Source organism: Acomys russatus, chromosome 1 (genome assembly GCF_903995435.1).
Source record: "Acomys russatus chromosome 1, mAcoRus1.1, whole genome shotgun sequence".
Lineage (NCBI taxonomy): Eukaryota > Metazoa > Chordata > Mammalia > Rodentia > Muridae > Acomys > Acomys russatus.
In genome coordinates, this window is record NC_067137.1 from 44,835,419 (window position 1) to 44,862,327 (window position 26,909).

General features: G+C 43.4%; 1 protein-coding gene across 1 annotated transcript in view; it reads right to left on the minus strand.

Moving 5' to 3' along the window:
* Positions 1–6,308: 6,308 nt before the first annotated feature.
* Positions 6,309–26,909, minus strand: part of Slc26a4 (solute carrier family 26 member 4) — a 44,009-nt gene continuing 23,408 nt past the window's right edge. The window contains exons 11-21 of the mRNA XM_051144651.1: positions 25,108–25,185; positions 24,883–24,978; positions 24,527–24,633; positions 20,419–20,488; positions 18,402–18,494; positions 15,911–16,006; positions 14,859–15,089; positions 12,879–12,933; positions 11,739–11,884; positions 8,527–8,610; positions 6,309–6,390 (exon numbers count right to left, since the gene is read on the minus strand). Of these exons, the coding sequence (XP_051000608.1) occupies positions 6,367–6,390; positions 8,527–8,610; positions 11,739–11,884; positions 12,879–12,933; positions 14,859–15,089; positions 15,911–16,006; positions 18,402–18,494; positions 20,419–20,488; positions 24,527–24,633; positions 24,883–24,978; positions 25,108–25,185 (1,080 nt within the window). The 3' untranslated portion in view covers positions 6,309–6,366. The remainder of the gene's footprint in view (positions 6,391–8,526; positions 8,611–11,738; positions 11,885–12,878; positions 12,934–14,858; positions 15,090–15,910; positions 16,007–18,401; positions 18,495–20,418; positions 20,489–24,526; positions 24,634–24,882; positions 24,979–25,107; positions 25,186–26,909) is intronic.

Genomic DNA, 26,909 nt, shown 5'->3' on the forward strand with positions numbered 1-26,909 from the left:
CTTGTTTACCGTTCGCTGGATGTCCTGTCCCTAGTCTTTGTGCCAACTATAAAATAGGTGTACAATGAAGGTTTGATGAATAAACAAATGAGGAACAGATGGAAAATCTAGTGCCTTGCCCTAAGGGTGGGGAGAAGCTGATGAAACAAGAAGGAAAGTAGCCTGGACTTCTTCAGCAGACAAAGTAGCTCTCCACATTTCCCCTGCATTGCTCTGAGTTTCCTCCTACCATGTGACTAGCTGTCTGGATACCCGGGCACCCAATGTGGAGGAGAGCAGAGACACCACACTCCCATAGTTCCAAGGGCTTTAACTCCTGGGGAGGAGGTGGCAGAAGCATAGAGCCCTCATTTACTAAAGCTTGTTATTTTGCCACAGACATTTAATAACTGGTTTAAACAAAAATATTAAGCAATGTCTTCTTTGTTTTAGAGACTGAATGTTCCCTTTTTTACGAGCAAATAAAACCACAAAAAGTCAGTAAAATCCAAGCTCACATATTTATAAAAGAATAACCTTATGATCTAAACTCAGTATCTACTCTCTTCCATGTCTTAAAATAACACATATTTCTTTTCTTGATCATAGAAGTAAGGCTTCCTATAATCATATATAATACTGAAATCCTGAAAGGATAAGCTATGGAAACAATCACATCAATGGAACTGGCTTTTATTTCTAAATCACAAAAGCTACTATGTCTCCTTTCATCTCTTACTCTCTCCTTGGGGAGGAAAAAAAAAAAAAAGAAGAAACAAAAACAAAAGCTTCATTCATCTCTACTTTAATTTCCTCTGAGTCTATTTCTAGGTACTTAGGTCAGCTGATTGGATTAGCCAGGTAATGTAACCTACCATTTTGCCTTTATCTCTTACCAGATAGGATTAAAATCCAAGCTCCTTAATACAGTCTGTGAGGCCCTTCATTACCTGGCCCCTGTCCACCTTCCAGCCTTTCTCACCACTTCCTTCCCTGACTCATCTGAGAGCTTACAGGAAAAGGCCACGGACTCAGAAGTCCTGAATGTGTCTAGACCTTTCCTACTCTAACCAGAAACTTTGGAGTGCCGCGTGCTACCAGTCGTGTTGAGAGCCTCTCTCAGGATTCCTAGTCTTGCTAATGAAAGAATGTAAGAGTTGACTCTGAAGAAGGTTTAAGGACACTTCTGCTAGAGTTTAAAAGAAAAACCCTGAGGCAGGCAAGCTTAAATGTCAGCAGCTGTCCCAAGGAGGAAGATGAGGAAGAGAAAGAGAGAAAAGTATACAAATTGAATTAGCAATGAAGTAATTAGTAGTGACTAAGGGAGGTCAAGCCACAGGGTGGGCAGGAGGCCACCTGACAAATGGTTGTGGGATGCTTCAGCAAAGAAGCAAGGAAGCCCACAATGCCATCCTTAGAAAGAAAAAAGAAGTTTGCTTTTCAGACTAAGTACTTAGAAAAGCAGATATGCTCCATAAGCAACTACACCAGGTATAGAATTTCTGTGAAAGAAAAGTACATTATTTCAAAACAAACAACAACAACAACAAAATCTCATTAAAGTGATAATTTTTCCTCCCATGTCTTTAGCTTTAGCATTAAGTAACTTGATCTTCCCAAGGAATGGTCCCTTAGTCCAGTGATTAACTAGTCCAGCTGGATTAACCTTTATATTTGTGGTAGCAACACACAGTTACACACACACACACACACACACACACTTCAGGAAACCTTTCATGCTTTATACTCTTAACACCTCACACAATCAGGGCCTCTTAGAATTAAGTGCAGAATTACATCAAAGTGAACAAAAATTCAGGTGAGGGTCCAATAATCTTCCCTACCCTCTTCTGTGTGGAAACATCAACATGTAACACCCAATCTCGAGGGTCAAGTGGTCAAGCTGTTCTGACAAAGATGGATGTTATGCTGAAGATGTTCTACAGCAAAGGCCAGCGCCACTGTCATCTACAGCAAAGGCCAGCGCCACTGTCATCTACAGCAAAGGCCAGCGCCACTGTCATCTACAGCAAAGGCCAGTGCCACTGTCATCTACAGCAAAGGCCAGTGCCACTGTCATCTACAGCAAAGGCCAGCGCCACTGTCATCTACAGCAAAGCCCAGCGCCACTGTCATCTACAGCAAAGGCCAGTGCCACTGTCATCTACAGCAAAGGCCAGCGCCACTGTCATCTACAGCAAAGGCCAGCCTCACTGGTAAGGCTCCTTGGCTAAGGATTCACAATATTCTTTCAGATTAAAGAGCACTGTAGATGCTCCTGCTGTGTGGTGTAGAGCCCCTTATGCCCAGGATGATACTAGGTAGAAATGAAGCTGCAGAAGAAAAGTATTTTCTCTTTGGAGGCTCCCTGAAAGTCAATGCAAACAAGACTAAGCGTTCGACTCATCATGATGACTAAAGGTTAACATCAGCTGTGCCCCTCCAACTCCAGAAGTCCGAGGGTGATGCCATGTAGTAATGGTTACCTAAACCCAGAGCACCTTTTCCAAGGGACTGTATTGGTCTCAATCTCATGCTATGGCAAAACTGACCCAAAGCACCTTGGGGAGAAAGGAGATTTGGTTTATACTTCTTAGTAGCAGTCCATCATCAAGGGAAGCCAGGGCGGGAGCGCAGGGAGGCAGGAACTGAAGCAGAGGCCATGGAGGAACACTGCTTGGTTGTGTGTCCCCAGGCTCACATTCTGCTGCCTTTCTCACAGGTCCACAGACCACAGTGGGCCAGGCCTTCCCACATTAATCACTAGTTAAGAAAGCACCACGTAGGCATACCCATAGCCCACTCTAGTGGAGGCATTTCCTCAACCGAGTTTTCTTTCTCCCAGGTGACTCTCATTTGCTGTCAAGTTGACAAAACTAACCAACCCGGGGACCGACCATCAGAAGGAGTCTTAGGTTGAGGGGATAATTAAGCTTGATTTTGGTGGGGTTTATATGAATCTGTACACGAGACAAAACTGTATAGAGCTGTATGTACACATGAGCGTGCACGTGCAGCCGCGACTGGTGAAGTGTGAACACGCTCAATGCTCTGTTAGCACTACTTGTACTGTAGTTGTGTAAGATGCTCACGTTTGGGGACACTGGATGATGGGCGCTTGAGACTATTTCTTCACAAATTCCTGTGAATTTATGATCATTCCAATATAAATGCTTTAAATGAAGGTTAAAAAGAGCTCCAAGGAGCACTCAGTTTCCAACAGTGCATTGTGATTGGCTTCAAGCTACAAGAGCTTACACAAAAACAGTGAGGCCAACCGTACCCCCAAATGCAGGCTGCCTCAGCTGCTATACTCAAGAGTACAGAAGCTGGGATCCTCAGCTACTGGAACAGAAGGAGTGCTCGATTAGCATCAAAGTCAGTCTCCTGCTATTTTCCTGGAGACCAGGTAAGCAAGCAGTTGAGTTGTGGTAGAACTTACCTATAGTCCTGACAGTTCAGAAAACACTGTCTTGGAAGACTGCTGTTTCTCTACTCAGGTTAGCCTTAGTCGGCGTTACTAACTGCCACTTCACTGAGTCATCTAGAAATACTTACTGAATATCTACAGTGTGTGAGCCCTCATTCTCCTGGGTGCCGGAAAGGTGTGCAGGAACAAAAGAGAGAACCCTGCTATGGTAGGCTTTATATCCTAGCATGGCCGAAGGAGAAAACAAACAGTGTATGTGAATTATATTACATACTCTTCCAGGAAAAGAACATGGGGCCAAGGAAGGAGGCCCAAGACCTCAGGAGATGTCACAGTGTGTAGTACAGGAGCGACTCTGGCTGAGATCGGAGTTCTAAAGGATGTGCATAGAGATCAATCCTTGGTTGGCTCTCAGCTGCCGATGCTCCCAGTTTCACATTATCCCAGCATTTCTCTCTGCTCTCCTATCTCTGTCTTCTTCCCTCCAGCCTTCTTTTAGCTTTTCCCTTTGCTCCTGCCTGTCGGTTCTCTGCCATTTCTCTCCATCAGTGCCATTTTCTCCATTGTGGTTCTGTCACTTTTTAAACTATCTCTTTTGTTCCTTCCTCCCCTAACTATACCTATTTCTGTCTCTTTATAGACATTTTTTATTATCTTTATGCGGCTTGCTGGTGGGTGAAGTTCATATAATTAAACGAAAGTGCCTGGGATTTTACTGTTTATGTGATATCTGCACGGTAAGTGTGTCCTGAAACCACACACTTCGTGCAGCTTGCCTGACACAGATGTAGAATAACTTTAATTTTATTGACTGTCACCTTGGAGACCTAAGTCCCCAATAGAACACCCCAATATTTATGAAAGATGGATAAATACTTCATAGGAATATCCATAGCACAGCATTATTCATGAAAACCAAAACTGCAAACAGCACAAATCATCAAAGCCAGTTAAGGAGACTTTATATTTGAACAGCAGCACATTACATGCCAGGAGAACCAGTGAGTGGCTGCTGATGCAAAGACAGACGGATCCTCATGATTCTAGCAATCAAGTAAGACAAATACAAAAGGGAAATGAAATGTTAGTTATATTTATTGCAGTTCAAACACAACAGGCTTTAGCAGGCATCGTGGTAAACACCCATAATCCCAGCACTCAAAAGAGTGAGATGGGAAACTCTAGTTCGAAGACAGCCTTTGGGACACCAAGCACATTTAGGAATCCCAGGCATCTCTGCCAGAGCGCACTGTGGTTCTGAAGCTCAATGCCTCGGCCAAGGCTGAGACTTGTTTTTCTCTAGATATGAAGTACAATATGAACTAGGTAGTTAGTGCAGAAGACAAAAATCCACATATTACATGGATTTCTAAAAGTTGTTGGTACTCAGAAAATGTGAAGTTTTAAAAAAAAGTGGCAAATATTCTGGCTTAATATTTTTTTTTGAGACAGGGTTTCTCTGTGTAGCTTTGGTTATCCTGGATTGCCTTTGTAGACTAGGCTGGCCTGGAACTCACAGCTATCTGCCTGCCTCTGCCTCCCTAGTGCTGGGATTAAAGGCACCTGACTGCATATTTTTTCATACACATTTCCAATGTATATATTCCAAACCAATTTTTTTGTATTGACTCTATTTAGAATGCTTTGTCTCCAAAATCTTACTTTATAAACAGGCTACTATGAATAGTTTACTTTTTAGATTGTTTTAAAAGTGGTTAGAATTCCATTTCTGACTGTTTTCCCCAGTACTATTAAACAGAAAAGAGCTCATTCTCATCACTCTGGTCCTCTGTCAAAAAGGATTTGGTCAAAACTGTGTTTTTATTTTTAAAAATATGGTCTCACTATGTTGCCCAACAGACCACGAACCCTTGCTCCTCCTGCCTTAGCCTCTCGTGGGCTAAGAACACAGTAGGAGTACAGGCAAGTGCCACCATGCCTGACTTTCATGTCAAAAGAGAGCTTATCTGCCATTACACACAGAACACTTGCACACAAAAAGGTAAACTAATGGTGCATTTTAAAAATAGAGATCATAGCAGGGCAATGGTGCTGCAGGCCATGAATGGCAGCACTTGTCTGAGGCCAGCCTGGTTTACAGAGCAAATTCCAGGGCAGCCAGGGCTACACAGAGAAACCCTGCCCTGAAGAAAACAAAAGCAAACAAACAGAAACAGGCAGATTATAGGGACTGGAGAGATGGCTCAGTGATTAAGAGCATGTGTTGCTTTTGCAGAGGACCCAAGTTCGATTCCCAGCACCTATCTGGCAGCCTGCAGCCATCTATCACTCCACTTCTAGGAAATCTGATGCCCTTTTCTCACATCTTGGGTACTAGCCACACATATTCTTATATATGGCACAGACATATGTAAGAAACACTCATACACAAAATAAATCTAAACAAAAATGTTTTTAAAAAGATTGGTTTTATTTTTTTAAGCTCATTAAGGAGTGCACAGTAACTCTGTTTTACCTTTCTCACTGTGATCAAGACAACGCATAGATTTCCAGGTCAGTCGGGAATCTCTGTGACTAGTCCTTCCAAACTCACCTGCCCATGGAGGCTGTTGGGCCAACACTTACTGCAGCTTAACAGAAATAGATGCCCTTGTGAACCCAGACAGCACACCCGCCATGGCATCCGCAGCCCATGCTGAGGAACTGAGGAACATCAGCACATCTCGGACATGGCTGCTTCTCGGGGATAATTCTCGGGGGGGGGGCGGTATTTTAGAGCGGAGCTGTTTGTGTCTGCATTAAAACGTAGAGAAATGACAACTGTTTCTTGTGCAATGCCTAAGGAGTTTTAAAATGTATATATTTTTAACATAGCAGTAAAAGGATGGCTGTGTAAGTGCAAAGAACTAGTCAGTGCAGAGAACACTTGCGGAGAATGGCCTCCTGGCCAGCTTCCGTCTAGCGGTCCTTGCCGATAGCGACACCTGAACCCACTCTCAGGAAGCAAGTCTGCGCATGGCCTGTGGAAGAAAGGGGGAAGCAAAACACTGGTCAGCTTAGTTCTTAGAGTTATGTTGTCTTTTTTAAAAACATGTTTTTCTAGCATTGGTTGCTTACTTTTACTCAGGTGTGTGTCATCAAATAAAGGAAAGACAAATTTCAACACTCACCATGCTTCTAATTGGATTTATGTAAAGCAGTGATTACTGGTCATTGGGCACTAACTACACAATGCTGCTTTTCACATACATCCTTGAATTGTCACCACTCTGTGTATTGTCGCCTCTACTTTACACGCAGATACCAAAACAAAACAAGATTGTGCTGGCTGAACAGTAAGTACCAGATTCAGGAGTAGCTCAGAGATCTGTCTGGTCTCAAATCTCAAACTGCTACAATGCTTCATGACCCTAGAGGCCACCGCAGAATGATCATTTTATGTGGATATTAGTAGCTATTCCGGGGTGACAGCGACTCGAGTTCCTTTGCATTTCTTTGTTTGTTGTGGGTAAGATCTCTAGCCCAGGTAGCATAGAGCCCCAGATGTACCTGAGGATACCCTTCAACCTTTGCTCTTCCTTGCCTCCACCTCCAAAGTGCTGGGGTCACAGGTGCACATGATTCTGTGCTGGGAATTGAACCCAGGACCCCAGAGGGTCATAAATTACCAAAGCCTTCAGGACTTGCTGGTTTAATAATGACTTTCACAGGCTCATTAATCTGGTGGTCCAAGACACCAGGCTTGTGGTTTTTATTCTGACATTTCTTTCCTCCACAAAAGTCTCTGCCTGATTTTATTTACTACAGGGGTTTGAATGCTACCTAGTGCTTTTCTCATCAGGACCTGGAAAGTCATAGCTTTCTTGTCAGACTTGTCTGCCCACAGCTTAGAAAGTAAACAGGAGAGATGACAGAGTCAACCCAAAACTGTTAACACGCTAGAACTAAGATGCAATCTAGCCAAGCTGCATGTGACCTTGCATTTGAGGCAGAAGCCAATTGCCTATGCATGAAAAGAGAACCCAGAATCATCATAGTTTGTGTGAATATACACATGTCTTTTTTTTACTCCTGTTCAGTAGAGCCCAAGATTTTTATATAGCAATAATAAAAACAGACAGACATCTTTTAAATATCTTGATGAGCTCAGAATGGTTTCCATGGCACCCTCACTACTTCTAGGCCCCCTTTTGGTCCTGCAAAACAGTGATAGGCTGCATGTCTGTAAAGAATTACAGAAAGAATTGAAGGAGCTGCTCTTAGAGTCTGGTGGAGACAGAGCTGCTATCAATAACTGATGGCCTGGCCCAAGGGAAGGCCTGTGTTGCTAGGGAAAGCATAGCTGGGTGCTACCAAACAAAGGCCAAGTCCACGTTTATAGTCATAATTAGCAGGGATTTCTTTGCATGGAACATTTTCTTGATAAGTCACTGGTTGCTAGTGTCTGGAAATGTTCACAGAAAAGCTAAATTAAATGGATTGCGTTGGTATAGGAGGGATTTCTCTGCATGGCCAGTGATATCACATTGTCAGTTCCTAAGAAATCTTTCAACCTATGATTCTTTGAATTACTCTTCAGCCTTTTGGTTAAGATCAAGTATAACATTTTCTTATTTACATCTTTTGGTAATTTCATGATGAAATTTCTGATCATCCATTGTTTCTCTCATTTCTCTTAGAAGTAATGCTCTAAAGTTTACTCAGATTTTCCGAGTTCAGTTGACTTTCCTAGGAATAGTCTCATGTGGGGAGAGCACCTGAAACAGCCTCCCCCTGGTAAGGAGGGAGTGTGTAAGCCATCGTCAGTCAGGTGAAGAAAGGACCTGTGGCCCTGAGTCAGGAATCCCATGGTTCCTTTCCCTACCACATAGCCTTAGATCTCTAGAAAGAGTGCTTTTGAGTTCAATATAAAATCAGAACTAGCCTATGGCTGCCAGTCACTGGTTATCTCTGTGTGCCTGAGACTAAAGTTCCCCAAGTCCTGTCATCCTCAAGGGAGTTTCCTGTTTCCATTTCCCTCCCTCTTCCTGGGAAGCTATACCTTTCAGATGTTTTTGAATTTTCTTCAGGTGGGTCTTAAACCTATTCACTGCTTGTTATTCGTTTGCTCCAGATTAAATCCAATTATTTTCCACAGAAGAAAATAATGACCATACCTCATCCTGAACGTCAAGTTCTTCCTCGTTCATCTCTGCTCCCATCAGTTCAAGAGGGTCTTTACAGTCTTGAATGAGGGTGATCTTGACAAAGAACATACACAGTGTTTATTGAAAATACTGTAGCATCAAAATATAGCAAATACCACTGAAAATGATGTGAAGCTTTGATAGTACTCATCTGTGATCTATATACTTCAGAATGCTCTTCTAATTTCTTGTTCTTTCATGTTTCTCACCTTAGGATTTTCCCTCTGCTATTTGTTTCAACCCAAATGTGAATTGGCCCAGTTTTCCTATTGTATAAACTCCTTTAACTGTTCCCTTTTTTGATTTCTCAAGTGTGTGCCTCTTAGCAAGACACCCCACTGCCTTCAATCAGGCAGTCAATAGTGCTTGTCTTTTGACAGCTAAGAACACTTAATAGAGCTTTGAACACATTGTGATTACACCATGGTAGGCTGGTGACTGAGGACAATATAGAGTCCCAAATTGAACTGAATGGAATTTATTTTTTTTTGGAGGCGGAGTTGACTGTTTAGGACATTTCTACTTTTTAGGGATAACATATAATTTAATTCTCCCCTCAGAGGTTATCAATGTAACTTACATTTATCTTGTGAATAGAGAATAGCATTTCTAAAGCAATAGCAAATACATATCAAAGCTGAAATGGCATCCTATCATACTGGTTTTCTACTTTTCATCTCACAAATAGCCCAGTGCCCTTTATTGGTGTGAAAATCAGTTAGATGGCTAAGTACACAGGGTCTATGTGGTGGGAATGGTAGGAGTGGGGTAACCATAGCCTATAGCTAATCTGGCATAAATCTTCTAACAGACCAAAGGGTGGAAGAGGTTCTTATCTCTGCATCTACAATACCCTTCCCCAAGCAACTTCTACAAGTGACTCTGAAGACATGGAAACCTCTGGGTGAGGATGGATCAGGTTTCATGCTCAACCCAGTGGAGACAGGCAAGCTTTCCAACCTCACTGGAACCAGGGATGCTCTGCCCACCTTGCAATCATTTATACTCCAGCAAACATCGAATGAAAGAGAAACTCTAGCCCCTTCACTCACAGCACCTCACTGACTGTGGAGAAGGCAAGGCTGACACAGTGGGCGCTCTGTTCCTTAGTCATAGCTTTGTCACGCTGTGGCCTAGGATTTTACATCGGGATGGGTACTAACAAATTACGTAACTCATCTCCTGTTGAAAGAGGACTTGGTGCCTTGCTTTGGGTTTGGCTTGGTTTTTTGAGATAGGGTTTCTCTGTGTAGCCTTGGCTGCCCCAGACTCACTTTGTAGAGCAGGCTGGCCTCAAACTTACAGTGATCGGCCTGCCTCTGCCTCCCTGAGTGCCGGGATTAAAGGCGTGCACCACCATGCCCAGCTTTTGTTTTTTACTCTTAATGTGGGATCTCCAAAGCTATATGAGCCAGCTTTGCTTTTACTCTACAGTTAGAAAAAATTTCTAAAGGATAGGAAACAAAGGTGGTGAGTCTTCAAAGCTTAGCATCTTATACTTAGCTTTTATTTTTTAAAGAAAAAAGTTTGACTTATTTTATGTGTATGAGTGTTTTGTCTACATCTATGTATGTGTGCTATGTGTGCTTGTCGCCCACAAAGGCCAGAAGAGAGTACCAGAATCCCTGTGACTGGAGTTAGAGATGGTTTTGAGCCACTGTGTGGGTACGGAAACTGAACCTGGGTCCTCTGGAGAAGCATCCAGGACATTTAACCACTGACCCTTTCTTCAGCCCCTAGCCTTTCTTGTTACTAGGTGTGGGTTTAGGACTTTCTCTTTTGCATCTGATGGACACATTTAATGGCAGGCTGCTCTTTTTACCAGGAGCACTGACAATTAAAGCTGAAAATAAAAATGTAACTGTGTCTAGATCAGTTTACTCCGAACACCAACTTCTAATCTGTAATAAAAAATCTGCTCATCCTAATCTCAGAAAGCATCAGATATGATTGTTACAAGGACAATTACTTTTCATAGGTGTTGATGGTCATTTGAATGGAAGATGTCCACCACAGTTCCCAGTTGGTAGCACTCTTTGGAGAGCTTATGGACCATGTAGGTGGTGGAGCCTTGCTAGTCACTTGGGCAGACTTTGAGGTTTCCTAGCCTTGCCCCACTTCCTGTCCTCTCCTGTGTGTGGATAAAGTGAGATCAGCCAGCTTCCTTCTCCTGCTTCTGTTCCACGCCTTCCTGCCTTTGTGGACTTTAACCCTGTGGAACCATAAGCTAAAGTAAACTCAATCACGGTATTTCCCTCACAGCAGCAGGAAAGAAACTACGACAGTGCCCCAAATTCACTGTGAAAGGGTCCTAAGAGCTGATCTCCTCATTTAGGCTGACCAGTAGACCAGACACCGAGTCCAGCAGGTTTGCCACTTCTGGATATTTGAAAGGAGAATTGACAAAATAAGCCTCATAGGGAATTGTAGTGTTTTCCGTTTTGTGAGAGAAAATGAACCTGGATTTGTATGTGGTTGGTTTGAGAAGAAGTGTGTCTTTGCCTGAGAAGGTACATGTAAGATCAGAGGTTGGTGTCAGGGTAGTTTCCCTTGTCATTCCATTGATTTTTTTTTTGAGATAGGATCTCTCGAAACATGGAGACATTTTGGCTATACTGTCTGGCCAGAGAACTGTGGAGATTCACCTACCTCCACATGCCAAGAGTGGGGTAACAGGTCCATACCTGTGTTTTTCTGGTGTTTTGTTTGTGTTTGTTTGATTCACATGGGTGCTGAGGGCCTGGTTCAGATCCTTACCTTGCACAGCATAAAAGCCTTTACCTGCTGATCAGTCTTTCCAGCCCCTCTTTTTTGACAGTTTTTTTTTCAAAGATCTCTTATGAATTAAATTTTTACTTTGTAAATTAAGGAGTCCCCCATTGATATAATATATACTACATTTATGCATATATATCACAGAAAATTCAAGATTCAGAGCTGTCTTCTAAAAAAGCATTACAGCTAAGGCCACATTTGCCCGTGAACATGCACACTGTAGAACTGTTATGTCTTGGGTGCTAGTAGGAACCTTTCTAGAAACGACCGTAGGCCCGAGTCTTCCAAGAAGTAAGTAGTTTTTCCCCCCTTTTCACCGATGAGAAATGGGCTTTTAGAAGTTCAGTAGGTGGTCTAAAGCCAGAAGCTGGGCTGAGTTTCAGACTAGAGTTAGGTGAGGTGTTTACCGTGTCTAGAAGGGAGTCCTGACCCTCCCTGGATTTCGCCTGGTTCTGCAGATAAAGTATGGCATCATGAACCGTCAGAAAGAATCTGTCCTTTCTAATGTTGTCATCAAAGAACCCACACTGCTCCATCTTTTCTAGAACATCATCTGCAAGGGAAAAAGATGTTTAGTTGCTAGGGGGGTTAAAAAGGTTTTTATAATATCATGTTTTTGTAGTGCTTTCTTTTTGTTGCTTTCTTCTTTCTAAGCTGTGACCCTGCTCTAGCAGAGCTGGCTTTCTCTGCCAGCGGCACACAGAATGATCATCCCACAGTTGCTTGCAGTCTGCCTTGGTGACTTTCTTGCCAAACCAGTATTTCCATGCCCCAGTTGCTGTGAGCTTGGCTGCTGGTTCACAGCTGTGCCCGTCAATAGGCTCTGTCTGACTCGAAGAGGCCTAGGAGGCTCCATACATGCACGGCTGGCCAGAATCCACTGACTGGCAGATAAGAGTATGAGGTGGGCCTTGCATAACCACCCCTGTGTAGAGCCACTTATATAATCAAACTTTTGACATCAGGAGCCTGGCCAGCTTCGTCTCATGCCCTGTTCCTCCTTCCCTTACTTCCTCAACCACTTGTGCATGAATCCACACCTCGGCTGAGCTTCAGAGAACTCAGCCTAAGACTGGTACCTTCGCCCACTTACAGACAAGCCACAGAGACACTCTTGGCATTCCTCCCCTCCCAAGAGATCTTAGTCACCTCACCTCTGCTCTCCCTGAAACAATGGCCCCATATTCACTTAACACCACTATCAAGAAACAAGTTTCTATACTTTGCCAGCTCTGTGGCACACATTGGAGGAAATCTCTTGCAAAGCTCAAAAATGTCCAGAAATACTGTAAGTGGTATAGAGTTGCTGTGGTGATGAAAAGTTTTGGAAATGGCACATGGTTACTTAGTATTGTGATTAACTATATACTTAAAGGTGACTAAGATGACACATTTTCTTAGACATTCTATACAGTACAAATTAGTTTTCTTCTAATTTTGTTTGTTTTTTTTGTTTTTTTTTTTAACAAGGCCTTCAGACCTCATATATCTGCACCCAAGGGAGGAGACATGAAACAAGCTTGATAGGGACGCACATAGGCACTTACCTTGAAGCAAAGCAAAGTACACATTCACATCAATTCTCTGAAATTCTTTGACAATCTAAAAATAGAAAAAAAATTCAGTCATATTTAAACATTTGCTCAGGAGAACTGTCAACATTTCTGTGGCTAATCAAGACTTTCAGGAGAGCTTCTTACTGGAAAACCATAGATATTTTCAGTGCACTGTGGCACTGTATATAAAGATAAAAAGGCAGTATCTAAGGAGAAAATGGGAGAGAGGAAGGAATGGAAGGATACAAGGGATGGGATAACAATTGAGATGTAATATGATTAAATTAATAAAATATATTAAAAAATAAAATAAATAAAATAAAAAGGCAGTATCTTAAGTCAGCACAGGTAGCTCACACAGGTAATGCTAGCACTCAGAAGGCAAGGGGATTTTAATTCAAAGCCCTAGATTACATAGCAAGACCAGGCTTTTTAAAAGACAGGAAGAACAATATTCAGTGTTGGGTAGCATAGCAGTTCATAACCCAGAGGTGCTCAATAAATGCTTGTAGAAGTAATTAGGATTCCAAATAGGTCTTTCTTGCTGTAACAAAAAGTGAATATTGTACTTAAAAGTACAAACGGACTAAGCATGCAGGTCTTTGTTATAAATGCACCAATGCCAATTATCTTGGTTGTACTTTTGTACTATAGTTTTTATACCCTATAATTGTTGGGAGAAATTAGGAAGGGGAAACAAAGAATTTATCTACTATCCCTTAAAACTACAGGTGAATTTACAATGACCATTAAGTGTTTGATTTTTAAGTATCCAGACACTAGGCCTGTGAGCAATAGTACTTGTCACTACAACACAAGCAGCTATTGAAGTGTGGGACATCCTCTGGCATTGAGACTCCACAAAGTCATGAAACCACGGGCCAGTATAATCTGTAATGAGTCTGAGTCACTACACAGAGTAAAATAAACAACAAAGAGCCCGCATGTGTTCTCAAATGAGCTAACAAGACCTGCGGAGAGAACAGAACCTCACAGCATAGCCTCAGTCTTTTGCCAAGTGTACTTACTTACCTATGTAGCACCCAGACCCTGGCATCAGTTTCTGCTCCTGCAGTGGTAGCCCTCAGCTAAGCTAAACCTAGACAGGAGCCGGTTTACTAGCATTATATCTATTGTTGGTGCCTTACCCTGCTGATCTCTCTGTCTGACCCTCTTGATACCTACCTGAAGCTTCATGTAAATTTGACACTTGGGATAACACCTAGTTGAAGCACCTACTGCAGTTGTTTATTTGATAATTTAATATTTGCCCTTCTCTCTCATAGGGAAGCCATGGCTGCCTCATCACGTGCATCTTCCAGGTACACTGGCACACACTGAAGCCTCGAATGGATGAACTTGACTTTCGGCAACTGCTGGGAATGCTTCTGTCCTGCATGTTGCTCAGCTCTGGCCCTGACTTCCTGGGTCCAACCTGAGGCCTGCCCTTGCTTCTTTCCAGTGCTGCACTTCTAGTCCTGTCCTGCTGCTGTTTCCATAACATGGAGAATACAATACTTAACACAAACTTTGCCACTTTTCCTTGTCTTCATGGTTCGTTTACATTGTCAGGAAAAATCAAACATACTAAGTGTTAACATCTTCTAAGAGATGCCCATATGCCAGCTACTCTTCTGTACTCCTTATATGTCCTGATCGTTTGGTCTCCGTGATACATATGCAGTAAACACCATCATCACGCCTATATTACAAAAGAAGAGGCCAAGATGAAGGCAGATTAAGAAGCTTGTTCTTGGTAGTGGAGGCAGGATTCACCTCACAGACCCTGAGCTGACTTAAGAGCTTATGCAGTGTTGCTGAGGAGGAGGAGGAGGACGAGGAGGATGAGGAGGGGGAAAGAAATTTCACTTAGACAAATTGCAGAGCCTTTTTACAAGGCTGAGTAACCCATTCCATCACTTTACTATTGCCAAAGCCCCAAGTCTACAGTACAAACAGCCAGAACCTCACCATTCGCAATGACTTCACTCCGACCACATCCAGGAAGGATACAGCTCCGCAGTCCAGCACCAGGCTGTGGATCGGCACCTTCGGGACATTCACTTTCACCGGGAGTTCAGAGTTCCAGTCCACTTGAATCTCAATTTCTTTGGTTGGGATATTAAGTTCCTCTGGCTCTTCAACATCTTCATCAGGCTCAAAAGCATTGTTTGATGAGCCGACATCACTTATAATCCCGTTCTAACAACAACAAAAAAAGCCACCTCCAACTTAATTGCCAATAATACAAAATGCCCTTCAGCAATTTACTGCAAAACGTCCTGCACAGACTATTCTTGGGAAAACAAAACAGCCAGAGGATACAGTCTTGTGGAACAAATTTTACTACCATCTACACCTTGATGCTCTCTAAGAGGAAAATGGAAGAACAAGGAGCCAAAAAAAAACCAAAACAAAAACAAAAAAACAGAGCTGGAGAGATGGTTCAGAGGTTAAGAGCACTGGCTGTTCTTCCAAAGGTCATGAGTTCAATTCCTATCAACCTCATGGTGGCTCACAACCATCTATAATAAGTTCTGGTACCCTCTTCTGGCCTGCTGGCTCACGTGCACACAAAATACTGTATATATAATAAATACATCTTTTAAAACAAAACAAAAACAAAAACCTACATTTATGGATGATTGTGGGGGTTTTCCAAGAGATAAGGTCACAGAAAAAGTTGCAAAAGTTCATGAGATTACTATTGTGGTTTTCTATTATTTTCAAGTACTATTGGCACTGAATTTGTACCTTGTTCTTTTCATTAAAAACATTTAAAAATTAGTACAGAGGCTCATTTTTAGTGAGGAGGGGGCAGACTGTTCCCAGGGAGTTTTACTGGTTTCATTTATTCCCCACCCTTTTCCTGTAGCCTACAGAACAAATGTGCTGTTCTCTGATACACGTTTGTCATATGCTAGTGTGCATCCGGATACCAAGGTGGGTGAGTTTAGCTGTAGACCATTTAACTGCTTTCATCAGAGAAAGAACCTAGAGGGGAAAGAAAGATGTTGACTCACCTTCGTTGCCCTTAATTGTCCTTTTTTGATGAGTTTCTGTATTCTCCTCAGTGCTTTCAGCCTCTTGTTGTATACTCTAATGGCATCAAATCCAACCTTTGGAAATAAATGTCAGTTACTTAAGATGTCTGGTTCTTAATGTTCCATGGCATTTACTTTCTGAGTGGTTGTTGCATTCTTAATCTTAATTATGTGTCGCTATGTGGGTATGTGCACATGTGAGTGCAGATGTCCAAGGAGTCCTGAGGAGGGTAATAAGAGCTAAAATGTGCACTCCCCACATAGGTGCTGGGGAGGCAGTACACTCTCCTAAAGGGTGAGTCAGCTCTCCAACACCCAGAATGGCTATTTCTTAAAAGAAACTATTTTGAAAGAACCCCTTCCAGAAAAGAAGTTGTGAGGTCTACTAAGTCTACTAAGGAAGTAGACTCCTCTTCATTGCCAGCCACCCCACCCCATGAGAGACCAGGAGGGAAGGCTAGCAGATTAAAGGCTCCAAGCCAAGCCAGTCACAGTGGCACACACCTGTAATCCCAGCACTCGGGGGAGGCAGAGGCAGGCAGGTCTCCGTGAGTTCAAGGCCAGTCTGGTCTACAGAGTGAGTCCAGGACAGCCAAGGCTACAAAAGTTATAAAGGCCAAAAGCCAATAAAATTCTTGATGTCACAAAGCCACTTTGTTATTGGTGGGGTGGGGTGGGGGGTCAGGGTGGGGAGGCTGTTGGCTTCCGTTTGAACTAGTTTACTCTGGAAACAGGAAACCAGCACTCAGAGGGAAAACTCCAAGTTCCAGGCATAGCGTGGCACTGGGGACAAATTTTGCCACATTGGTGCTTTTTTGGTAACTCTTCCTCCCCACTGTACTATCACCTTCCCTCAGTTAACACACTTCCCAAACACCCAGCACACCACCTTCTTCACACTATTTGTTGGTGAATTTGACGTCAACTTGACACAGGCTAGAGTCATTTGAGAAGAGGAGTTCTCAACTGAGAAAATGCCTCTGAAGATTTTCCTGTCAGAAATCGGTCAGAAACCTTCCTGATTCATGTGGGAGGAGGCCCAGTCCACTTTGGGCAGTGTCACCTCTGCCCAGGAGGTCCTGAGGTGTGTAAGAAAACAGACTGAGCAAACCCTGAGGAACAAGCCAGTAAGCAGCATTCCTCCATGGCTTCTGTTTCACTTCCTGCCCTGATTTCACTCCGTGATCATCCTGACCTGAGAGTTCTAGGATGGCATAAACCCTCTCTTCCCCAAGTTGTCTTTGGCCATGGTGTTTTATCCCAGCAACAAAAACCTATGCGATTCCCAATGTCTGCAACTTTTTTTTTTTTTTTTTTTTTTGAGACAGGGTTTCTCTGCGTAGGCTTGGCTGTCCTGGACTCACTATGTAGACCAGGTTGGCCTGGAACACACAGCAATCCACCTGCCTCTGCCTCCTGAGTGCTGGGATTTAAGGTGTATGCCACCACGCTCAGCTTAAAACTTCTTTTATTTACATGTGGGCGGGTGGATGTGCACCTGTGCTGTGTGCAGGTGCCCATGGGGGCCAGAAGGGATGCCAGATCCCTTGAAGCTGTATTTGTAGTCATTATGAGCCACTTGATGTGGGCGCAGGATCCGAACCCTCTGACAGATCAGGAAGTATTCTTAACAGCTGAGCCATTATCTTTCCGCCCCTTTCCTAATTTTTTTTTTTAATATTTAAAACTATTTCTTCTTCCTCCTCCTCCTCCTCCTCCTCTTCTTCTTCTTCTTCTTCTTCTTCTGCTTCTGCTTTTGCTTTTCTTCTTCTTTTTCCGCAACAGGGTTTCTCTGTGTATCCTTGGCTGTCATGGACTGGCTTTGTAGACCAGGCTGGCCTTGAATTCACATCAATCCACTTGCCTCTGCCTCCCTGAGTGCTGGGATTAAAGGAATGCACCACCACAGCCAGCTTTAAAACTATATCTTAAAGTAATAAACCTAATACATGTTAGCAAAAATACATTTTATGAATGAACCTATTTTTTCCAAATAAAAATTTCAATTTGTGGCACTGTTTTGAGTCTGTTCACACAGCCCTGGAACCAAGCAATCCCAGCCTTCTGCCTCAACTCAACTCCAAATCCCTGTTTGTCCCCCTCCCCTCCTCTCTCATCCCCTCCTCCCTTTCCCCCTTCCCTTGCTCATATTGTAAGTTATTTAGACCACAGATGCTATGATATATAGTTGCTCATTCATTATGTATTTTGTTTTGTGAGACTAGGTCTAAGTCTATAGCCATGGCTAGCCTAAAACTCGTTATGTAAACCAGGCTGGTCCTCAAGTTTACAGCACTCCTCCTGCCTCAGCTCTCCAATATTGGGATTACCAGTGTGCATTACCACACCATGCCACAATATAGTTTTAATGCCCCACATAAAGAGAGCCAAGCATAAGGCCTGATTCCTAGTTGGTGCCCAATAAATGAGTGAAATCAGAAAAATTAAAAATCAAACTAGGAATACTTACTGTTGACTTGACACATTTTTTAAAGCCATCGACATTGCCATAAAAAATGGGACTAGAAAATCTCAGAATCTTCACTCCTTCAGGCTCTTCAAGCTAGCATTTGAGAGGAAGGAAATAAAATAAAATAAAAAAGAAAGGAAGAGGGGGGAGGGAGGGAGGGGAAGAGGAGAGAGAAAGGAGAGAAGGAAATGGAGGTTAAACAACTCCACACCTCAAATCGGCACCTCAAACTCTGCCTGTTCTGGCAACATGGCCACTCAGAGGAGCTGGACCGCGACACCCCAGGCTCCTCTGAGCTGTGGAGAGTTCAAGGGTAAGATGCACAGAATCAGAGGCTATAGGATCGGAACCTGAGCAGAACGCGGTAGGCCACATCTTACAGGCTGCTGCTACTCAAGTGAAGAAAGAGGCTCTAGGGGCAACGTGATTGGTCTCCAGCCTCCACCACTGACTGTTTTGATTTGGTTTAAGATGCTTTGGTGTGAGGGACAAAAGCGATCTGTGAGTTCAGAAACTTTGCCCTAAGGTGGGGTGGTTTTTGTTTGTACCCTAACCGAGTGGCTGCTCCAAGACTGAATCACACAGCACCATTGCATCTTCTAGTCCTAAGCAATTGGAGCCATGTCAGCCTGTCCCTTTCATGTGAGAACACCTGGGCCTGCGCAGCAAAGTCCCACCAAGACAGAGCTTCGAATCCGGATCTCATGTTAGCCCGTAAAACTGAGCAGTGCTACTGTTGGGTGAAGCTGCGTATCTTGGTTTCTAGAAAGCAACGGGATTCTTACGTGAATTTCTAGAGGCGAGCCATCCTGTTACCGTAAGGTATTTTCTACGGCCTCTGGATCTCCAGCCGCTGAACTAGTTTTTCTCTGTTCTTGATGAGACTTGGCTCAACATCACAGAATTATTATGGAAATAAACTAACTAACGGCTGCTAGACTCCAGGTTGGCAGTATAGTAATCTTTGTTGTTGTTGTTTTGGTTTGGTTTTCAAGACAGGGTCTCTCTGCATAGCCCTGGCTGTCCTGGAGCTCACTATGTAGACCAGGAATTCAGAGGTCCTCCTGTCTCTGCCTCCAGATTGCTAGGATTAAAGGCAGGAGCCACCACCACTTAGCCCTTCTAGTAATATCTTTTTAATATTAAGGTAAAAAATCATATTATAACTTCTTAGAGTTCACATTAAAAACATACTTCTTTATTTTATTAATTAACATATACCCACTTTTCTTAAAGCTAAATTTGTGTTTTCTTAGCTTTCTTTGCTTTTTTATCTTTGTTTCCTCTAGCAGCCACTAAGAGTTTTACTTGTAACATCTGATCATCAGTGTGATACAGAGTTTGTGTTTTTCTTCCAATTCCAGTGGTTTTATAAATATATATTATATGTATATATATGTATGTATCAAATAAAGCTTTGGTGATGAGAACTGGAAAGATCTCTTGTTAAAGATGAATAAAGAAATCTGGGAGCTGGAGAGATGACTCAGAGGTCTTCTAGAAGACCCTTGTTCAATTCCTAGCACCCACATGGCAGCTCACAACTGCCTGTAATTCCAGTTCCAGAGGATCTGGCACCTTCACACAGACATATCTGCAGGCAAAACACCAATGTACATTAAAAAAAAAAAAAAAGCTTTAAAAAAAATACCCTTATAAAGAAAAAAAGAAATGTTACAGAGATATCAGGCAATTTCAGAAAGGCTATGGATTACAGACAGAAATATAATTTTTATTAAATGCCTGGAAGTAATCTAACTGCCTATTATATTTAATCCCTCATTATGATTTTCACACCAAAATAACATCCAACTAGCATGGGCAGAATTCCTGTAATCGATTTATGATGAAAGGCACACCAAATTCAAAGTTCTGAAGATACTCCTGGTCTACTGGTGGACTTTCCCAACAGAAGTCCTCTTGGCTTGTACCTAACAGGCTGAAAGAGAAATCTGTGGCTTATTGAATTCCAGGCTAGCAAGCCCTCGTGTGACAAGCATCTCACAAAGGCACTTACATTTTTGTAATGTGTGATACTTTTGTAGATGTCTGTGCTGGGGACACTTCCTAGACCATTCCACGACGGGCTGCAAGAAGAAAAATGAACATCAGGATTTTTCCCCCCAACAGTCACTTTTTCAACTAAAAAGTTAAAAAGGAAATAACAGCTATGACAGAGAACACCATTCTGGTATTTTGGACTCGGTCTTTATTGCAGATGACGTTTTCCTGTATCTAACTCTGAAATGAACAGCTGGTGTTTGCGTGGAACTGAAGAGAGAGGAACTGTGAGTCTCTTCTGATGGCTGAGGGAAAGAATGAGCGCTCTCGCACACATAACAACTTACAGGAGAAGTGGTAAGCTTTCTCACATGCTGAGTCTTCTGGAAGCACATCCCCATAGCTCTGGATGGCCAGCACTAGTATCCTTGTTTTTATTAGCTCATAAAATGGCGTTCAGGGGAGGTAGCAATGCTGCGGAGTGAAGACAAGCAGCCTCCATCTTTAACTTATGGGGCTTTGGTTCCTTTCCACATCTTTGAACCTTATGGCAACCTGCTGATGCAGTATGGTGTCCGCAAGTGACCATATTAGTCTCTAGTTTTAGAAACAGCAGCCTGGGTGAAGTGAGTCCTGCCTGGAGACCAGGCCACTCATTTCCTGTTCTGAGGCAATCAGAGAAATTCCATGTTTCTCCAACTGTGACTGGTGACATATGCTGAATGCGGCCACTGGAGAAGGACAATCTGTCTGGGGTCCTTTCAGTATTGTACTCTCTGGATCAATGTTATAATTACTGGAAATTAAATACGTAAAGGGCACTGCTTTTTGTTGGCTAAGAGCCTGGTTACCAAACCAGCAACTAAATCGTACCAAGTTTTCCCTTAGCTCATACCACTGTGCTCATTTTTTAGGTTAAATCATAAGCTAGTCTTTCTCTTAAAAACAAAACAAAACAAAACAAAAAACCTTCCTTCTTAAGCAGAACTCACACACACACAAAAGCAGCCACTGAGCACCCTCAGCCCAGGAGGCAATGTTATCTACAAACAGTTTCTTCACTGTTCCCTCATAGCACACTGGGCTCTCAGGAAGCCAGTGAACCATCTCAGGACCCTATGCTCCTGGGGAGGGTACTGAGGGAGACAGCCACAGACCTGTCAAGGAAGCACCACCATGCTAACAAAGGGAGGGAAGGCAGAGAACTGGTTGGTGAGATAAGAGAAGTGAGTTCCATACTAAGCTGAAGATATCTACGTTGGTGTTTTTCCAGGTATCTTCTTCCATCACTGCCCAGGCAGAGAAGAGCATCTATATTAATTAATCCATATGTATAATATAATTCATATGTATAATTTACTTCAGCCAAACTAAAATGAGGGCATAAAAGGCGAACTGCCCAGCCGGGCAGTGGTGGCGCACGCCTTTAATCCCAGCACTCAGGAGGCAGAGGCAGGCAGATCACTGTGAATTCGAGGCCAGCCTGGCCTACAAAGTGAGTCCAGGACAGCCAAGGCTACACAAAGAAACCCTGTCTCAAAAAAAGAAAAAAAGAAAAAAAAAAAAAAAGGTGAACTGTCCATACAGAGAATGAAGGCATTATTTGAGAGCCAGTGAGCCCTGGATATTGAGTGGAAACTGTTTGCAAATGAGAGACACCTGCAGCTTTCAGAAAGTGAAAATATGAAACTGAGAGCTAAGCTGGATGAATTAAAGCTGAGGTATGAACCCAAAGAGAAAACGGAAGCACCTGTACTGAAAGAGAGACGTGAGGTGCTGCCGTTGAATATAACCACCCAAGAAGAAACAGCTGCTGCCTGTGCCATTGGGGAAGACGTTTCCAGACTTCCACTTCAGAGGGAGGAGGGGGCAGAGGAGTCCTGTCCTAATAACTTAAAGATAACACTGTGCAGTGGGAACAGGCAGCCTTTTCAGGCCTTCAGCCAGCCAGTCTCCCCACAAGAGCCTGCCTCTGGATACACAGCCAAAGAAAGAGAAGAAAAGTGTGGAGCTTGCAAAGGGTCCAGCACTGAGACCTTACGTGAACAAAGTGGGAACACCCCCAGTTCTCCCAGGCTTAGTGCAGAATCAAGGCTTCCAACAGAAGTGAAGGGAAGGAAAGAAATTACAAGTGAATGGGACAAAGGAGCCTGTAAGAAATCACACACTATCATCTATATGTCCTTGTAGTTAGCCCACAGCAGTAGTGAGGGGCTGCGTGGTGGGCCTTGCTAATGATCTAATGATTATTCCTTTGCACTGGGACACCCCTGTGGAGCATTTGCATAACCCAGTACTAAAACCTGGTGTGCTCTGCCTCTGTGACCAAGTATTCAGGGAACAAACCATTAACAGAGAAAATGCTATAATTTAAACCTATATGCTGTGTTGGATGTGGATTTTGACAGTTATATAATAAATAATCTACCTAAGAACAAAAATTGGAAAATAGAACACTAAAGTTATTATATTTTTCTTTGTACGTCTTTACAGACTTAAGAGTTTCCCTGTCATGTGAAAATAGTGAATATGGCTTGAAAATATATTATTACAAAATGTTTTATTAGAGCTGTAAAGCACCTATATGAATTCATATTTATAATTTAGATTTTTGTGACTCAAACATAATAAATAAATAATTTTGAAAAACAGAAGTTTGGGGCCATACAAGTGGGGCCTTGGGCATCCCTTGTAGACATATTTTTTAGCTATTTTGTTGTGTTCTTATACCTACCACCCTTCCAACTCTTATTTCACCCTAAATTCTTCTAACCCTACAACACTAGGTAGAAAAAAAAGAAGGCTGAGGGGAAGCGCGGCGGGGGGGGGGGGGGCGGTTGGCAGACACAGACTTCTATAAACTACTTCCTGCTGATTAGGAATGCAGTGTTCCCTGAGGCAAGCATTGTCAGAATATTTAGCAGTCCAACAAAACAGCAATCCAACAACAGCAAACGCAGTAGCAGGCTGGACCAGTGGGGCTTGGAGGGCGGGGTGGATGCGCACAGCTCCGGGTGCTGCAGCAGCTGCCTTCTTCTTTGCAAGTGCCCCATGGGGCTTGCAAATTTATGTCCTCCCAAGAGTGCCCAGAAGTCCAAATGTAAACTATCTGCAGCTAGCAAAACCATGCCCCTGCTAGTGCAGGGCCTGAGGCAAATCAAAATCACCTGCTATGAAGCAGCCTCTCATCCCACACTGGGACTAAAACAGAAACTTATCCACATAACTAGGTTTCTAAAGAAACCAAAACTCTTACTACAGGCAGACATGGGAAAGGCAAGGAGAAAACTAAAAGGGGTGGAGGCTGTGCTCCCCAAGCCCAGGAAGACACATAACTAAAACCAAGTCAAAACAAAGCCATCACCAACCAGACATTCTGCCTTCAGCTCGCCCTGCCTGCCCTCATAGGCTGTTGGCACCGTATGACTCAGAGCTCTGCTGCTTCCGCCGCCGAGCATGTGAACTAATCTTATTTACTTCACATAATTGGGTATGAGCCTCGTTTGTCAGATTTGAATGAATCCTGACTGTAATGAGTCTTTTAAAGTTCCCAGTTGTGTAATGAGTTACTAGTTTTAAAAAGTAAAACGAGTGAGGCTCTATTGAGGGGCTGACTTGTTCTGTGCCTGGTGCCCAGAGCCTCTAATGCTTAGCAGACATAACCATGATTTAAACAAAGTAAGTTCAGACACTGGCTGATCCGAGCAGCTATCCTTCACTTTACCACAACCAATGGAGGGCAGAGTGGAGCACTGAGTAAGAGCCTAGGCTGGGAGTGAGCTGCACCAGGACTTAAGTCCTAGCTCTGCCAATTAGTAACTGGAAGCGTTAAGAGAGAGCTTTAGCCTTGCTGAGCTTACTTGTTCTCATCTGCAGTGAGACTAATCAGACCAGAGTCAACAGCGTGAGCTCTGTGTGTGTGTGTGCGCGCACCTCATCGGCCCAGTCAATATATACTGCTATAAAGAAAGGTAGTGTCTGCATTTAATGAAAGCAGCCTAGGAAACTCCAGATTGTGCTGTCTTTGGGTTTGGGTGCTTTTTGTTTTTCTTTTTGTTTTGAGGTGTCCGGGGTGGGAGGGGGTTGGGGGTGGTGGTGGTGTGTTTGTTTGTTTTAGTACTTACAACTGAACTCTCAGGACCACAGTCAGTAGTCCAAATAAAAGGCCAGCCAGCAAGCCCAGGTCCAGGCCCAGAATGATGGACATTATGCATGTAAACACCCAGATAACCTAGAGGGGAAAGGAATCGAAAAGATTGGCATTAGTTCACCAGATACCAATCAAGTGATTTGAAGCGAATCTTCCCCGAGATCCAGCCCACACAGAAAACATCAAGGCGTTGGCTTCTCCAGACTGATCTAGTTCTGCTCTGGAATTCCCAAAGTTCAGGCTATACTCCCGGAAACAGACACAGTGATGTGACTGGTGCATCAGAGAACGGAGCCTCACTTAGGGAAACATGTGTGGTAGGCGACTTACGGCGTCAGTCTTATTCTGCTTCCACAGACGAGGCACATCGCACACCTGCATAAACATCCCTTTCAGGTTGGCAATGACAACAGCTGCCAAGACGGACTGCACAGAGACAGGGAAGGCTGTGTCATTTAAGGCAATGGTTTTCACATGTTGACTCCTAATCTCCTGTTATTTCTCTGGCTACAGTCTGATGAGGAGAGGTTGGTGCACAGGAAAGTAGGGTTTTACCTTCTGCAACGGTTCCAGAAGCTTCCCCAGGGCAAGGATGGCGACCATCACAATTCCAGCAGAGATGATGCCAGCAACCTGAAAGACACTTTCCATGAGATGGGCACACCCCACTTGGCACAGGTGTGCAAAGGAACCTGCACACAGACACATTTACTATTTCCTCCTCTCTCCCTTTCTGCTCAGTGTTTAGAGAAATGAGCATTATTTGCTAAGCCCGTGCAAAACAGAGAAATTAAGAAAATATGAAAATGAAACCCATTAGAGTACAACTAGTTCTGAATTTCATTAGAGAACGTCATTTGCTTGGCTAATGCCTACTGATGTCGATATAGGAGGTCAACTTCCTGGTTGGTTGCCCTGCCGAGAGACATAGACCCTCCCGATTTCCCCTACTAACAGAGCTGACTGTTAACGTCCCTGGGAAGGAATCCTTATAGCTTTTATTAGACTCTTCTGCACTATAATGGTTACTCTAATAAGAGTTGTACCTGTAGCTCATAATTGCCATGAGCAACCCAGAGAAATTAAATTAACCCATCTTATTACAAATGCACGGTGCCACACTGGCACACCAAGGCCACAGCCCCAGTCTCCCTCCAACAGTTATCGGCGCGGGTCCCAAACACTTGCGGCAAGCTGTGGAGCTGCCCTAGGGTAAGGGAAGCGCAGAAACTTTACCTTCGCTGGCAAGAAAAGTTCTGCTAAGATCCATAAATAGTTAGGAGAGAGGCTGTGGGGGTGGGGACTAGTCCTGGATTGATCAGTTCGCTTGGCCAAAGTATTCTCTGCTGAGACAGGGTAAGGCATGGCTGAGCTGAAGATTAGAAACTCTGAAACAAAGGAGAAAAGACAGGGAACCGGAAGCAGGCTGGTCAGAGGAAGGACCCGAAGATGGATTGAATGTAAGCACAGCTCCATGAGCGGTGTCCAAGCTAAAGAAGCAGGCACAGCAAATGTCAGAGGAAATTTTGGAAACGTAGGCAAAAACATTCATTCCATCCAACATACTGGTTATTTATGTTTAGGCATGGGTCAGTCTGGCCAATATTATGAATATATAGACGTTAAAAATCTCACATTGTATGTCTAACTGCCCTGCCTCTTTGGGCGCCATGGCCCAGGTTCCTAGCACCATGGTAAGCAGTTTTCTCTTCCATCTAGGAAGCTAATGTCCTCCTCTCTCCCTGCCCTCCCCCCTTCATGTCTCCTCCTGCCACTTGCTCAGTATTTATTGAGCCGCTTGTATTTACTAAGGTTAAGGGGCTTATGAACTGGTAAGAGGTATATCTGTAGACAGGGACAGCTCTCTGCACAACTTGGAGCAGGAGCTTGGCCGCCCATTCACCAAGGATGTGTAAGTCTCTAATTATAGAGTCAAGGCTAATTTTGATCACAATATTAAAACCTTTAAAGGATTAATTACCCGAATTTATTGTATAAGCCTGGTTTGGGGGGAAAACATAGACTTTAATATCTTTAAGAAGATTCAGTTACTGGCAAATGAATTATTGTTAAGTGAGAGGGCAATGGGAGCTATGGAGTAACTTGTATTGAGAATTCTGAGCCAGCAGAAGTCAGTGTAGCAGTAAGAGAAAGAACAGGAAGGAAAGTTTAGCTCTTCTACATCCCGCAGTACAGAAAACAGTTAAAGTCCACCAGCACTCGTTCTTCTGTTTGTTCCTCAACAACTGTATGTTTGGTACGCGTTAGGTGCCAGCCGCAGCACGTGTGCCGTGCCACAGAGGCAGAAGCCATTCCTCCCTCACGGTGTAGAATAACCAGCACTTAGTAGCCAGCAT